Source organism: Salarias fasciatus, chromosome 4, assembly GCF_902148845.1.
Source record: "Salarias fasciatus chromosome 4, fSalaFa1.1, whole genome shotgun sequence".
NCBI classification, from domain to species: Eukaryota; Metazoa; Chordata; class Actinopteri; order Blenniiformes; family Blenniidae; genus Salarias; species Salarias fasciatus.
This window is the reverse complement of record NC_043748.1, coordinates 20,174,005-20,186,660: the sequence shown is the minus strand read 5'-3', so window position 1 is coordinate 20,186,660 and position 12,656 is coordinate 20,174,005. Positions and strand designations below refer to the sequence as shown.

Genomic DNA, 12,656 nt, shown 5'->3' with positions numbered 1-12,656 from the left:
GTGTGTGTATCTGGGCTATATCTGTATATATGAACCTCTTTAATCCTGGTTACTCCATGATGTCGGCCATGCCTGGCTGAGTATCGATCCCTCCACTGAACCATCCACACTGGTGAAGCCACAGCAGCAGTGTGTGTGCGTGTGTGCGTGTGTGTGTGTGTGTGCGTGCAGTCAGTCACCCTGCAGTGGTCTCGGCACTGCAGCCGCATCACAATCGTAAATTCATAGCAGCCTATAAAACCGTCCGGGACACAAAACAGACAACACGGGGAGCCGTAATGGATGAAAGGCTGTTTTATAAGTGTGTTCAGTGACAGGCCCACTCCACAGTTAAGGAGGATCCATCTGTGTGTGGTCGCAGCAGGGCAGCGCTACTACACTACTCCCGGGCTCCGTCTCGGCCGGGATGTGGCGGCGAGCTGACAGAGCTAATGACGTAGCGCCGAGGCGGCGTTCATCATCGCGGCATCGAAAGGCAAGCACATGTAAAGGAAGGTGTGTGTCTGGCTCGAGAGCCCCACCGCTGATCTATTCTAATCAGGTTTATTCAGGACTACATAATCCATTGCGACTCCTGTTGGACTCCGCTGTCGCTCATTTCGCCTCCTCCTCGCCTTCTTTTGGAGGAACTGTGGAGGAGAGAGAGAGAGGCGCAGATGACATGAGTTACGTTTCGACAAGAGTTCAGCTAAAAGCACTGAAGAGATGAAGATCTGTCTGATGAACTCCTATTTAGAAGATGAACACAAAAACTGCATTATTTGCTTTAAAACCTACTGGGAAAGCGTAAAACTGAGCAAAATTGTATATATTTCTAGCTTAAAATGTGTGAATATCCTTCAGAGAGCATGAAATGTGTCATATTCTCTGAAACAGTTTGCTGATAAACGATCGTTTGCAGACGACACTGAACTCTCAGGCTACGTCCATTTACACAACTGCACAGCGGGCGTCAACATTCCCATTCACATTCACATTCACCAGACTAAAAGATCACACAGGTTCTGCACTGGGCAGAGGAGATGGCGAGGGATTGACTTGCTCCCGGCGTACCTCGGATCTCCAGCTTGCACTCCACCTCGTCCTCCCCCAGAGCGTTGACGGCCCTGCAGGAGTACCGGCCGCCGTCGAACAGCCCCGCCTTCCGGATGTTCAGGGTCAGGACGCCCTGGTTGTTCTGCATCAGGAACTTCGGGTCTTCGCCTATGATCATGTTGTTCTTCAGCCACACGATCTTCGGCTGGGAGGGAAGAGAGGAGGGAGGGGGGAGGTGAAACTGGGTCAACGTTTTGACTTGACAAATCTTCGCCGATTTGGTGGGATAGAAGAAAAAAAAAAACAGTGTGTTCAAAGATTTTTCTGCTCCACCTCCTGTTCTGGCTTCAGACATAAAAATATATCCCCGCTGCAAAGGCATCAAAACCCTCCGCCTGTGCTGCTCTCTCTGTTTGACACCGGGAAACTTGTACGCTCGCTCGGAAAAACACAAAGCGTGAAATCTGTGGCGTAACCTTGCAGCAGAGCTACCGGAGCTACCGGGGGCCGGCGGAGAGCGAGCAGGGAGGCAAGACGGTCCGGGAGCGTTCTCAGCATGTACAACAACTTTCACCAAATCATCTCATTCTGTTTTCTTTATGCTTTATTTTACTGTAGTTTGCCAAAAAAAAAACAAACTTTAAAACATATTCACGTCACAATTAATTGACTAAATAAATAATTACAAATTTTAAACATTTCTCAGTGATTTCTGAACTCAAACTAAGGCCCGTTTTACACCACAATGTTTAAAGCGAAAATTCAAGTGAAATTTTCACGAAACCAAAATGTTTTTAAAAAGTTGTGTTTTCCTTGTTTCCACAGACAATGACTTTTTTTTTCTTTCAAAAGTTGCATTTCCCATTTCCACAGACACCAGAAAGTTGAAGCATTTTCAAAAAGGTTACTCTATTTTTATGGAGACAGAGCATTTTTAAAAAGCTGCTTTTCCCCCATTTTCACCGAGATGGAACATTTTTTAAAACTTTCACTGCCCCCATTGTCATGGAGAAGGAGCATTTTTAAAAAGTTGTATTTTTCAGAAATTGTATTTCCCTTCTTTTCACGAAGACAGAGTCTTCTTAAAAAGGTGTGTATTCCGCCATTTCCATGGAGTCAGAATCAGACAATCTTTAAAAAGTTGTGCTACCCGTGTGTTCATGAAGAGAGAGTGTTTTTAAAAAGTTCCGCTTCCCCCCATTTCCATCTAGACGGAATCAGGACGTCTTCAAAAACTTTGGTTTTCAGCGGCTCTGAGCGCTGCTGCAGTGCGAAATACTCAAAACACAATGAAACTTTTGCATTTTCATTTGAAAATGTCGTCGTGTACATGGGCCTTAAAATGTTCTCTACATTTTTTTTGAGTGACATTTCCAGCTTCCCATTCAAAAATAGTTAAAAAAATAAACAAAAAAATGATTTATAGGAAACAAATAAGTCATCATTATTTACTGTATTTTGAGTTTCATCAATTGTTAATTAAAACTATAAAGAAGAAAAAAAATTGGTTTGAATATTCTAGATCATACGTGATGAACTGAATACGCAGAAGCTCCACTATTTAAATCAATGAGAACTTCAAGACTTAAATAACCACGGGAAAGATTTTTCCATCGCATTAAATATTTTTGGGGGATCGTCCCCATAAAATAACCTTGGAATAATATAAATGAGATCAAATATTTGATAATAAAAAGCTGCATCGCTTGTGTAGAAGTAGAACATAAAAAGTGAACACTGAGCTTGAGGATTAGATCCTCTCAACTTCCTCAACGGTTCAGTTCAAGGAAAACCTGGAACATCGCATTTCATTCACGCCACTGAACTCTGAGTCAGAAAACAAAGACTTGAAATGATATTCAGGAGCCGCCTCCAGATCAGAGCTACACACAGTTGATTCCACTTCATGCTTGATTTGTGCTCCGACACACACACACACAGACACACACACACACACCCTCACCTGCGGGACCTTAAATAGACGGTGTGTGTTTCAAATCATCCAATCAACTGAATTCACCACAGGTGGACTGAAGTGAAGCTGAAGGAACAGCTTCAGGACGATCAGCGCGAACAGGAAACACCTGAGCTCGGTTCAGAGACTGAATGTGATTTCACTCTGAATACTTCCTGGATGAAATTCAAATTGCATTGAAATGTTAATTCAAACGATTGTTTTAGGCTCTACACATATTTGGCGATTCTTGTGCATGTATATTCTCTGTCTGCACAGAGCGTTTTTGAGGGTAAACAAGAGTAAAGCATCAATTTCGGACCATGTTTTTCGTTATGCTTTTTAAATCATGCTATATCTGAATGTTAAAAATGCCTCCCAGTGCATTTCGCAGCAGTGGTGAACATACACACCTTGGGGTTGCCGCGCACCGCGCAGCTGATGGCCGTGGTGAAGCCTGCAGTCACACTCCGGTTCACCAGAGGGGCGATGAATTTGGGGGAGCTGGTCATGTCCTGTTCCGGGAATGGTGGAGGTTTGTAGAGTAAACCTGTGGAAGGCAGATCCCAGATCAGAGCTATTTTCTCCACCAGCATCTCAAACGGACTAATTTTTATACTGACAGTGCGATCTTTTACTGTATTTTCCAGATCGTGCATATTTTTTTTTTTTTTTGTTGGTAGGCTAATCGTAATACACTGGTACTTACACCATGCGGCCACTAGATGTCACTGTCACGAGGATCATATTTGACTGACAGAACAAGCTAAAAGAAAAATCGTCTAGAGTAGAATTCAGACTACAAGTTATAACGTGTGCAGCAAAAAACAGAAAGTGAGTTCAGAAAACAAAGGAGGCAAACTGAAAACTGACGAAAAAATTCACAGAAGGTTCCGCATGACGATTATCAACACCGCAGAAAATTTGCGTTCCTATACGCCAGTTTGACTTTTATGTTTTTCTCTTCATGATGATTTTTTTAATGATCCAAATTTGAGTCAACAAGTTTCCCAACTTGCTCGTCCGTGTAGTTTTAAAATACAAGTCTGTGCCACAAGATGGCGTGTTGAGTCACGGAAGACGCTATGAATAAAATAGAAAAGAAAAACGAAAAGTGCAGCTGAGTTTCAGGGTGAATTAGCAATGCGGCGGCTGTCTCGTGACTCAGACTTGAAAAATAAAGTGAAACCTGGTGAGTGTTCCGCATTCCAGATGCTACATGTTGGACACTGAACTCTGAGGTGGAGGATCGAAGGTCAACATCAAGTCAGGCAGTCGTCCAGACGCCTCTGACACACACACTGCATTTATCATCAGGTTCGTGTCTGACGGTGCCTCTGCGTTCCTTATTCCAGGAACAGGAAGGAGAATATCAAATGCATTTTCATCTGTTAATAATTGATATGTAACCTTTTTACCCATTAATGAGTTAAGAGGAAATGTTGTACTTTCCAGAGGACAGAGCGAAAAAATAGCTGCAGAGGTTTTGGTGAACTACCGATGTACACCACGAATCTCTGAAAATGAAGAACTTTTCAGAGATTTAGGCTATTTTCAAGGGAAAATGCTAAACATTTGTTGCATTTTGTGTGTCTGTTTACAGGAAATAAGCTCTGGTTTAGAATCACATGTGAAAAAACTCCCACAACAATGCTGCAGTACTTAACAATACTTAACAAGTGGAAGCTGATTGACGAACGGGACACAAAATAACTATATTAGAGAGATTTAGCATCTTGATTACATGGTTTATTATTGCATCTGCTTTTAATCTTTAGAGCTTAAAAAATGATACAATGCATATAAAGATCTATAAAGTATCTCACTGGCGCTAAATGATTTAAAAAAATAACAGGAAATGAATAATACGGCTGCACGATATATTTCAAATTTACTCAGACTTCCACATGAGCCAGATCCACACTGCTACAGTCTGCTCTGTCACTGAAGCTCTGAAAGTCGACACACTGGACCAGTAGGAAGGGGGGGCAGAGGATTTCGTTCCAGTCCCGGGAAAACCCCCGAGTCCCATCCAGCAATCTGGCTGCTCATTGTCACGCGATTAAAGTTACATTTGTCCAAAGAATGAAATGCTTATTTAGTAACCTGCTGTAATTACGCGCTGCTGCTGTGGGATTGTCGGGCCTCTAAGTGTCCGCAGTGCATCCTGGATGGTGTCGATTAGCAGACTGCCCTTTGAATGATCGTGGCAGGAAAATGACTTTTTGCCTCATCCCGAGGTCAGGTGGGCGCCACGATCAACAATCCTCCCCGTTTTTATGGCCCGGGCTGCCGCCTGGAACACGGAGGAGGACGGGCTGGTGGCCTGCCAAACGTTCTGCTAGAGTAAGCAAATGCAACAACACAGAAACAGAGGCGGCATTTGGCCGGCGGCAGGTGTTCATTTCCCAGCCTGCTCGCTTCCATAATCTGTGGCCGGCGTTAAAAAAACCGTTAAACACTCTGCCGAAGAATACTGGTCAGTCAGTGGAATCAGTGTTGAATGTATTCTCATTTTCACCATCGACGGGGGACCCCGAGCGTTTTCAGAAAGTTGCGTTTGAAGCCGTCTCCGCCGGACCCGGTTACCTGTCTTGGTGATGACGGCGGTGTTCTTGCTGACGCCGGCCGCCTCGCTCAGGCCGCAGATGTTCTGGCTGAACACCCGGAAGTGGTACTCGTTCCCCATGACCAGGTCGGACACGGTGCAGCTGGGCCGGCGGCTGTGCTCGTACACCGTGAACCACTCCTGAGGCTAGACGGAGACGGGACGTCGACACACGGCCTGTGGGTCAAACCCGCCCCCCCTCCCCCGCCGTACCTTCGTCTTCTTGTCGGCCTTCTGAATGGTGTAGCCGATGATCTCGCTGTTGCCGTCGTCTTTGGGCGGCTTCCACTCCACCGCCGCGTTGAAGCCCCACACGTCGGTGACGTGCACGTCGGTGGGGGGGCCGGGCCTGTCTGGTGGGGACGGCGAGACGAGACAGAATCAGTCTGGGGGGGTTCAGGCGGAACGAGACGGGCCCGCGAGGCTCGAGCGATTCCAGATCGGTCTCAACAACCCTCCTCGTCCTCGATTGCAAATGTAGGCAGGAGGGGTTTTGAGCTGGAGCGGCGGGAGGAAGAAGGAAGGGATCTGGAGGAGGGGACTCCCACAGAGAGGGTAAAAAAAAAGATTTCACAGATTAGACAGATTGACAGATTAGCTCGGCAGAAGGCGGCGATAGCTGCATGCGTTACCGGAGGAGCTCCGCCAGGCCGGATTCCAGAGGAGAGGGATGCGGCGTGTTTATCGCGGATCGCTCTGTGTGGCCTGCGCTCTCCGCAGCGCAGTGCAGGAATACTCCACAACACACTCGTATGTTCGTCATTAATCTTGCTCTTCCTCCGCGGAGTACAGTACGGGCGGCGTTTTGCCCTCTTTAATCCTTCCTGCGCCGTCTCCTGCCGGCGCCCGATCGCAGCCCCTCATTAGCTCAACCTCCTCATCCCCGGCGAGTGACAGAGTAGCCCCCAGAATCCACGCCTAATCCCGGCGCACACGCAAATAATCCCAGCGGAACCCCTCCGAATAATCCGCCCAGAACCCCGACCCGGGGAGGCGAGCCGTAAGCCGAGCGATGAGCTGGCGGCTGCGGCCGCGGCGCAGCGGCCCGGATTACCGGGAGCAGAGGAATGAGCACTTTGATGCTCCGAGTCGCCGATCCCTCCCAGCACGAAATGAGGAATTATCGTCAAACGTGGAGAAAGAAACTCTTGACATGTCACAGATTTGAGGCTCAAGCCATCATCTGCTTCCAGGCAGGTTATTAATCATAATCTCCTACCTTGAGGAGTAATGAACCCGGAGCTAACACCAACCAGACGACATGCGACGCCGGGCGGGCGGCGGGAGCAGGTGTGGCGCCGGGACTGACCTACGACCTGGATGAAAATGTCGGCGCTGTCCGTCAGCTTCTCGATCTGAACGGACAGGGTGTACTTCCCGGAGTGGGCTCTCTCCGACGAGCGGATGAAGAGGATGGAGTCCACCTCGCTGTTCCGGATCCCCACCGACTTGTCGTCCAGCGGCGCGCCCTCTTTGAGCCAGGTGACCACGGGGCGGGGCTTACCCTGCGGGTTGGAGGGTCAGTCGACAAACACAAGAGTGACTCACCTGGAAATGGAGTCGCCCAGTTTGATCAGACTCCTTTCAACATCAACAATATTGGATTTTTCAACAATTTCACAGATATCAGAGAGTATTTCCCAGAATCCAGCCCTGGTCCTGGAATCCAGCCAGTCTAAACCCCCTCCAGTGAGTTCTGCTGAGAACAGGCTGGTTCTGTTTGGGTCTGCGCCTCCTCCATCGGGTGGGTTTCCACCTAATTGGGTTTCTTGGGAAGCCTGTTTTCTGTTCCTGTTCCTCTCTCCTTTGTTTATTCCGGGCAGCTGTGTGATTCTGACTTGTTCTTTATCGCACACGTGGAACAGTTTCACTGTTTTAACATGAGTTTCTGCAGAGGTTGAGATTTGGGCTGCTGTTTATGGAGGTGGATGAGTTTTGCTCGCAGTACCATGCCTTGACGTTTACGTGTGAATTTACCCACTGTCATTATGAAGGAGATTTTGCGTAACATGGAACCAGATACTGGATCAATGAAGACGGCCATTATTTGCAATGATATTTGCAATAAACTCAAGAAACTCTAAAACTACTGAAACAGTCCATTTCCATCTTTCTGTTAACTGTTGAATACTAGGACACGTGTGGGAACGCATTTCTCTGTAATCCATGATCATTGGTGTATTCTGAGAGACATTATAGATATATGAGCCCCAGATGAGGGGAAAAAAAAAAACACGTGTTCCCAGACGGGGATCACTGGAACCGTTCTGCCTGTTTTCCACGGAGTCCAGATGTGACCGACGGATGTTTCCATGTCAACGCTGGAGAAGAGAGAGACGAGTGATCCGGTTTGGAGACGCTGTGTTTCCCTTCAACAGGGGGCTGCACCCTTTCCCATCATCACTTTCCACCAAATGAAAATATTTTGGAGCAGCAAAACATGTCGAATCACAAAATAATCCCCATTCATGCATGACGTTTCATGACTACGATTTAGAATCCGTTTAGCTGTTTTAAGCTTATCTAGCTACTGATGTTGACAAAGCTCAATGAAGATCTGTTCTCCAACGATCCTCTCACGCAAACTCTGCTGATTGATTCCTGATTAATCTTTAACCGTCTGGTTGTCATTTTGATTGGGATTGGCGGATTTTTCCCGGTGCGACCGGCTCGGAGTTCGGCTCTTCGGCACGGCAGAAGGACGGATGGAAGTTATTTTGGGGGGAATGATTGAAATTCAGCGCGAGCCTTCGCCGGTGGAATATTTCGGGAGGCGTCTCGACGGCGTCTCGTGTTTCCCAGAGTGTGAAGGGTCCAGTTCCTGGAGAGGATGACAAACCAGTGGGGGCTCCTGGCTCCCCGGAGAACATCGCGCTGCCTCGCTCTCCATCCCGGAACAGCCTTTTCATCTCACCTCTTCAAAAGGAAAGCAGAGCCACGGCTCACTCGCTCCCCGTCTATTCTTATTTACCACACTGCCTCCGTCGCTGCTTTCGGTTGCCTTTCTTTCTGCCAGTATCATAATTTGCAGGCTGCTGTCAAATGGTGTAACACTCCCCGTGCCCTTTGAGCTCTTGCTCCCTCTGTTGCTGCAGCTCTGATTTGCATTGTAGAAGAAGAAGGGGAAGGAAAGGGCTCCGTCAGCCCGCAGCCAGAGGGGGAATCTCTCTGTTTGGGTAACACACCACAACAGAGTGTTTTTGGACATATTACACAGGAAAAGGGGGGCAATTGAAGTTAAACTCTGAAATCCACAGCTGAACCGCAGCGCGGCTCGGCTGGGCTTAAACTTTAAATAAACCTCTCCAGGATTCACTTGAAGCCACTCTGCAGTGACCTGCTTTACGAGGAGCTGCCGTCCAAACTCAGAGAGGGACGCTCGGCTCTCTTCTGGCTTCTGCTGCAAATCCAACCGAAGGAGACTGAAATCCAGACCGGGACTGACCTGGAAGGGGATGACCAGGTTGACCTTCTCGCCCACGATCACGATGAGTTTGGTTCTCAGATGGCGAGGCAGGCGGATCTTGGGACTCTCTGGGTGGCGGGCGCGGGAGGAGAAGACGATGAGTCAAATTAGCTTAAAGAGCGGGAGGTGTGGAGGAGGAGAGATATCTGAAGCGCTCAGCGTGCGCGGCTTTTATCTTATGCTTATTTGTGTGTGTATGTGCTGCAGATATGAATTATTTAGGAAGGGAGGAAAAAAAAAACCCCACAGAGGAGTGACTCTTTCTTAGATACAGCAGGATCCATGAGGTTTATAGTAAAAACCAGATAAGACTGATGGGGGGGCTGATAAATGAAGATATTTTTCCTCCTGCTGAACTGCTGTTACACATAATTACCAGAGTGCTGGGTGGGATACACCCCCCCATCTATACACCCCCGTCTTCTGTGCAGAATGGCCACTGACCGAGGAGCTCCTTGATGGTGACCGCCTGGCTCAGGGTGGCCGGCGGGCTGCGGCCGGCCACGTTGACGGCGATCACCCTGAAGAGCAGCTTGTCGCCCATGGTGAGCCCCTTCACCTTGTACTGGTTGCCCTCCTCCAGCTTGTCGTTGGCCTGCACCCACTGGTCGCCTGGCGAAAACAACAATCAGGAGGGAATCCAGAGACGGGGAGATTAACCCGATCTGTCGAGGATACTGTTCCGTCTTCCTGTGAAGGCCGCTCCTGTCAAACCAAAGCTTGTAAAAAAGGCCATAATAAAAAAACGCTGAGGGACGGAGAAATACGACCCTGTGGATACGCAGTCGTGAAACTAATGCAGGTAGCTAACGACCTGCTCTCCGGCTCATAAATTCAGACGGATATGCTAACAATAGACCTTTTCCACGGCGGACATTTTGACTTGTCACATTAGGGGTTGCGCGGGCCGGATTAACGGCGGCGGCGGCGGCGCTCCGCTTCCAGGAGGCCCCGGGTTTGTGTACGGCGGGTCGTCGCAGGAGAAGCGAGGCCTCGTTAATTTTCGCTGTGCAAATCAAAACCCGCTATTAAAAGGTCCGCGCATATATTTGGAGAGGAGTTTATCACAATATGTTTTTGGTCAAACAATGTTTTATCTGGATCTGGCCTTTCTGTCACTGTTGCACCTGCAGTATAAGAGCCGACACTGCATTTATTTATAATGGTGTCAACTTTTTATTGCGTTCGGTGTGTTAAACTTCAGTTATTAATTTGTTTTTTAACTTAGTTTTTCTGTTCGTGGGTCAGTCTGGCAGCATAATACGGAAAAGACCGGGCTCTGTGTGTAACTGCCTCAGTGTTTCAAGTGAAAATGTCTCTCGTGAAATCGTCTCTCCTCACGTTCTGAACCCGTCAACGTGCACGTATGTGCACCGTGGAAGTCATACAGTCCCTTTCCGCTCAGCCGGAGAGGCTCAGAAGTCTGACAGGCTCGTGCCGGCGGCGCAGAAAGAGCCTCGGCTGGCTCCAGAGACAAAGAGAGTCACTCTACAGTTTGAACGCCGCCGCTTCAAAAGGCTCCCGGGACAATACGACTCTATGACGCCTTCACAATAAGATGTTCAACACCAATAATTATCGCTAACAAACCCAATGCAATGCCTTATTGTCTGGAGGAATACACTGAGCGTGTATTTACTTCCTTCTTTGCAGTATTCAATGATGTAGCCATCGAGGCCGCCGGCGCCGATCTTCTCTGGCGGACGCCACTTGAGCGTACAGGTGGTGTCCGTCACTTCGTCCACCACCAGGCGGGTGGGCTCGCTGGTGGGGGCTGCGGGAGACGAGAGCCAGCGTGAACGGGACAGGGAGGCAGGTTAAGGAGCACCGTGGCGAAAGGCGACGCACCGATGGGCATGAAGGGCTGCGAGGCGCCGCTGGGCTGCGACACGCCGATGCTGTTGACGGCGAACACCCGCATTTCGTACGCCACGCCCTCGATCATCTTCTTCGCCTCGTACGTGTTCGACTCGTAGGGGTCAAAGTTGAGCTTGGTCCATCTGGCCGAGCCGACCTTCTTCCTCTCCATCAGGTAGCCTGGAGGGTGGAGGGAGGGACGGCGTGACGGCGTGGGGGGGTGGGGGGGGGGGGGGGGGGGGGGGGGGGGTGTCAGATGACGCCTGCTTCAGACATACCTTTAACGGGAAGGCCGCCCAGGAAGGCAGGAGCGTCCCATGTGACCGTGGCGCAGTCCTCGCCAACCGATGAGCATCTGACGTTCTCAGGAGGGCCGGGCACATCTGCACAGGCGGGTGACGGGAAGTGAGGCAGGATGGGAAGAAAAAAAAACACATCATTCACTCAGTACGGAGTCTGAACATCTCTACCACAACCTCTAACACTCCACCAGGCAATTTCACTGGATTCCAGAAAAATCCAGAGAATAAAAAATAGAACAAGACGAAATATTATGAAGTATCAGCCTGCATTAGAATTCATTAGCAGCTGAAGAGTCTGATTCTGTCCTGCAGACACGTGTAATCAATAATATATGAAGCACATACACATTTACTAGCCTCAAAGCTCAAAATGAGAAAATTTGTAGCATGAAATCTTTTCAAATCCATCCATAGTTGCTCTTTATTTAAAGCTACGGTACCGTCCGCTTTATGTAACACCACCGCTGTCCTCTGGGTGGCAGCAGTCAGTCACTTCATTACAGCTTCCAAACTTTTCTGTTCGTTGCTGCACCTCCGAAAAACATCAAATTTCTTATTTCCACTTCTTTATATTATCCAATTTTTTTCTTCTGTTCTTTAACTCAAGTGAAAGAATAAAGAGTCGCTACACCACCTTGTGGTGCATTGTGGTATTACAAGCCTGACCGTGCTGGTTAATGATAACAATAAATAGTGGCTTAAAGTGAACCATTCTTAGCCATGTAAACCTTTGAGATCATCGCATTACGTCCAGTTTTCTACAGTCCTGTAGTTACAGTGACGGCATGGCGCCGTGTCAGCAGGCTTTCCTTTGGAAAACCTAATCGTGGTGCTACGTTTCTGATGGATTTGTGGGAGGAGCAGCAGAGCACAGCTGCGAACAGCAGTGACGACAGTGAAAGCCTGATGTCAGCTTTGAAAGCGGAAGAAAAAAAAAAAGAAACTGAATTATGTTTTGCTGGTTTTCCTGCTCTCAGTTCAGGGACCTGCAGCTTTCAGCTGCAGAACGAAGCACAAAGGCAGCAAAAGAAACCGAAAGAAAAGGATCCAAAAGACAAAAAATGAGAGAGAAGAGCTACTGACCCACGACCTTGATGAACATATCAATTCTGTCCTCGCCCACGGAGTTGGTGACGACCAGGGAGTAAGGCCCCTCGTCCCGAAACTCCGCCCCGTCGATCACGAAGCTGCTCAGGGTCTTGACGGTCTCCACGCGGACCCGGCCCTCCGGGGACACCGCCTACCAGGGGAGGGGGTGGAGGAGGAGGACGGAGCGCAGACGGAGAGACAGACAGAACAAAAGGCCTCGCTGAAGAGGACGGCGTCGCATGACGACAGCTGCCAACAATGACAGGTGATTCAGCCCTCCCACTGCGGCGGCGGCGGCGCTGACTAACAGCTGGATGCTGGGACTGACGCACACGGCGTGGCGCG

The 12,656-nt window shown here is 48.8% G+C and overlaps 1 protein-coding gene across 4 annotated transcripts in view; it reads right to left on the bottom strand.

The window, feature by feature from the left end:
• Positions 1 to 276: 276 nt before the first annotated feature.
• mybpc2a (myosin binding protein Ca) overlaps positions 277 to 12,656 on the bottom strand; it is a 59,797-nt gene continuing 47,417 nt past the window's right edge. For 3 of the 4 annotated variants that reach the window (XM_030088931.1, XM_030088930.1, XM_030088927.1), the window contains 12 exons: positions 12,306 to 12,462; positions 11,199 to 11,303; positions 10,912 to 11,100; positions 10,703 to 10,837; positions 9,508 to 9,675; positions 9,043 to 9,131; positions 6,907 to 7,102; positions 5,811 to 5,950; positions 5,579 to 5,744; positions 3,403 to 3,539; positions 1,054 to 1,240; positions 277 to 629 (listed from right to left, as the gene is read on the bottom strand). In XM_030088931.1, coding sequence (XP_029944791.1) covers positions 595 to 629; positions 1,054 to 1,240; positions 3,403 to 3,539; positions 5,579 to 5,744; positions 5,811 to 5,950; positions 6,907 to 7,102; positions 9,043 to 9,131; positions 9,508 to 9,675; positions 10,703 to 10,837; positions 10,912 to 11,100; positions 11,199 to 11,303; positions 12,306 to 12,462 — 1,704 coding nt within the window. In that variant the 3' untranslated portion in view covers positions 277 to 594. The remainder of the gene's footprint in view (positions 630 to 1,053; positions 1,241 to 3,402; positions 3,540 to 5,578; positions 5,745 to 5,810; positions 5,951 to 6,906; positions 7,103 to 9,042; positions 9,132 to 9,507; positions 9,676 to 10,702; positions 10,838 to 10,911; positions 11,101 to 11,198; positions 11,304 to 12,305; positions 12,463 to 12,656) is intronic. The other variant, XM_030088929.1, reaches the window with a different exon arrangement.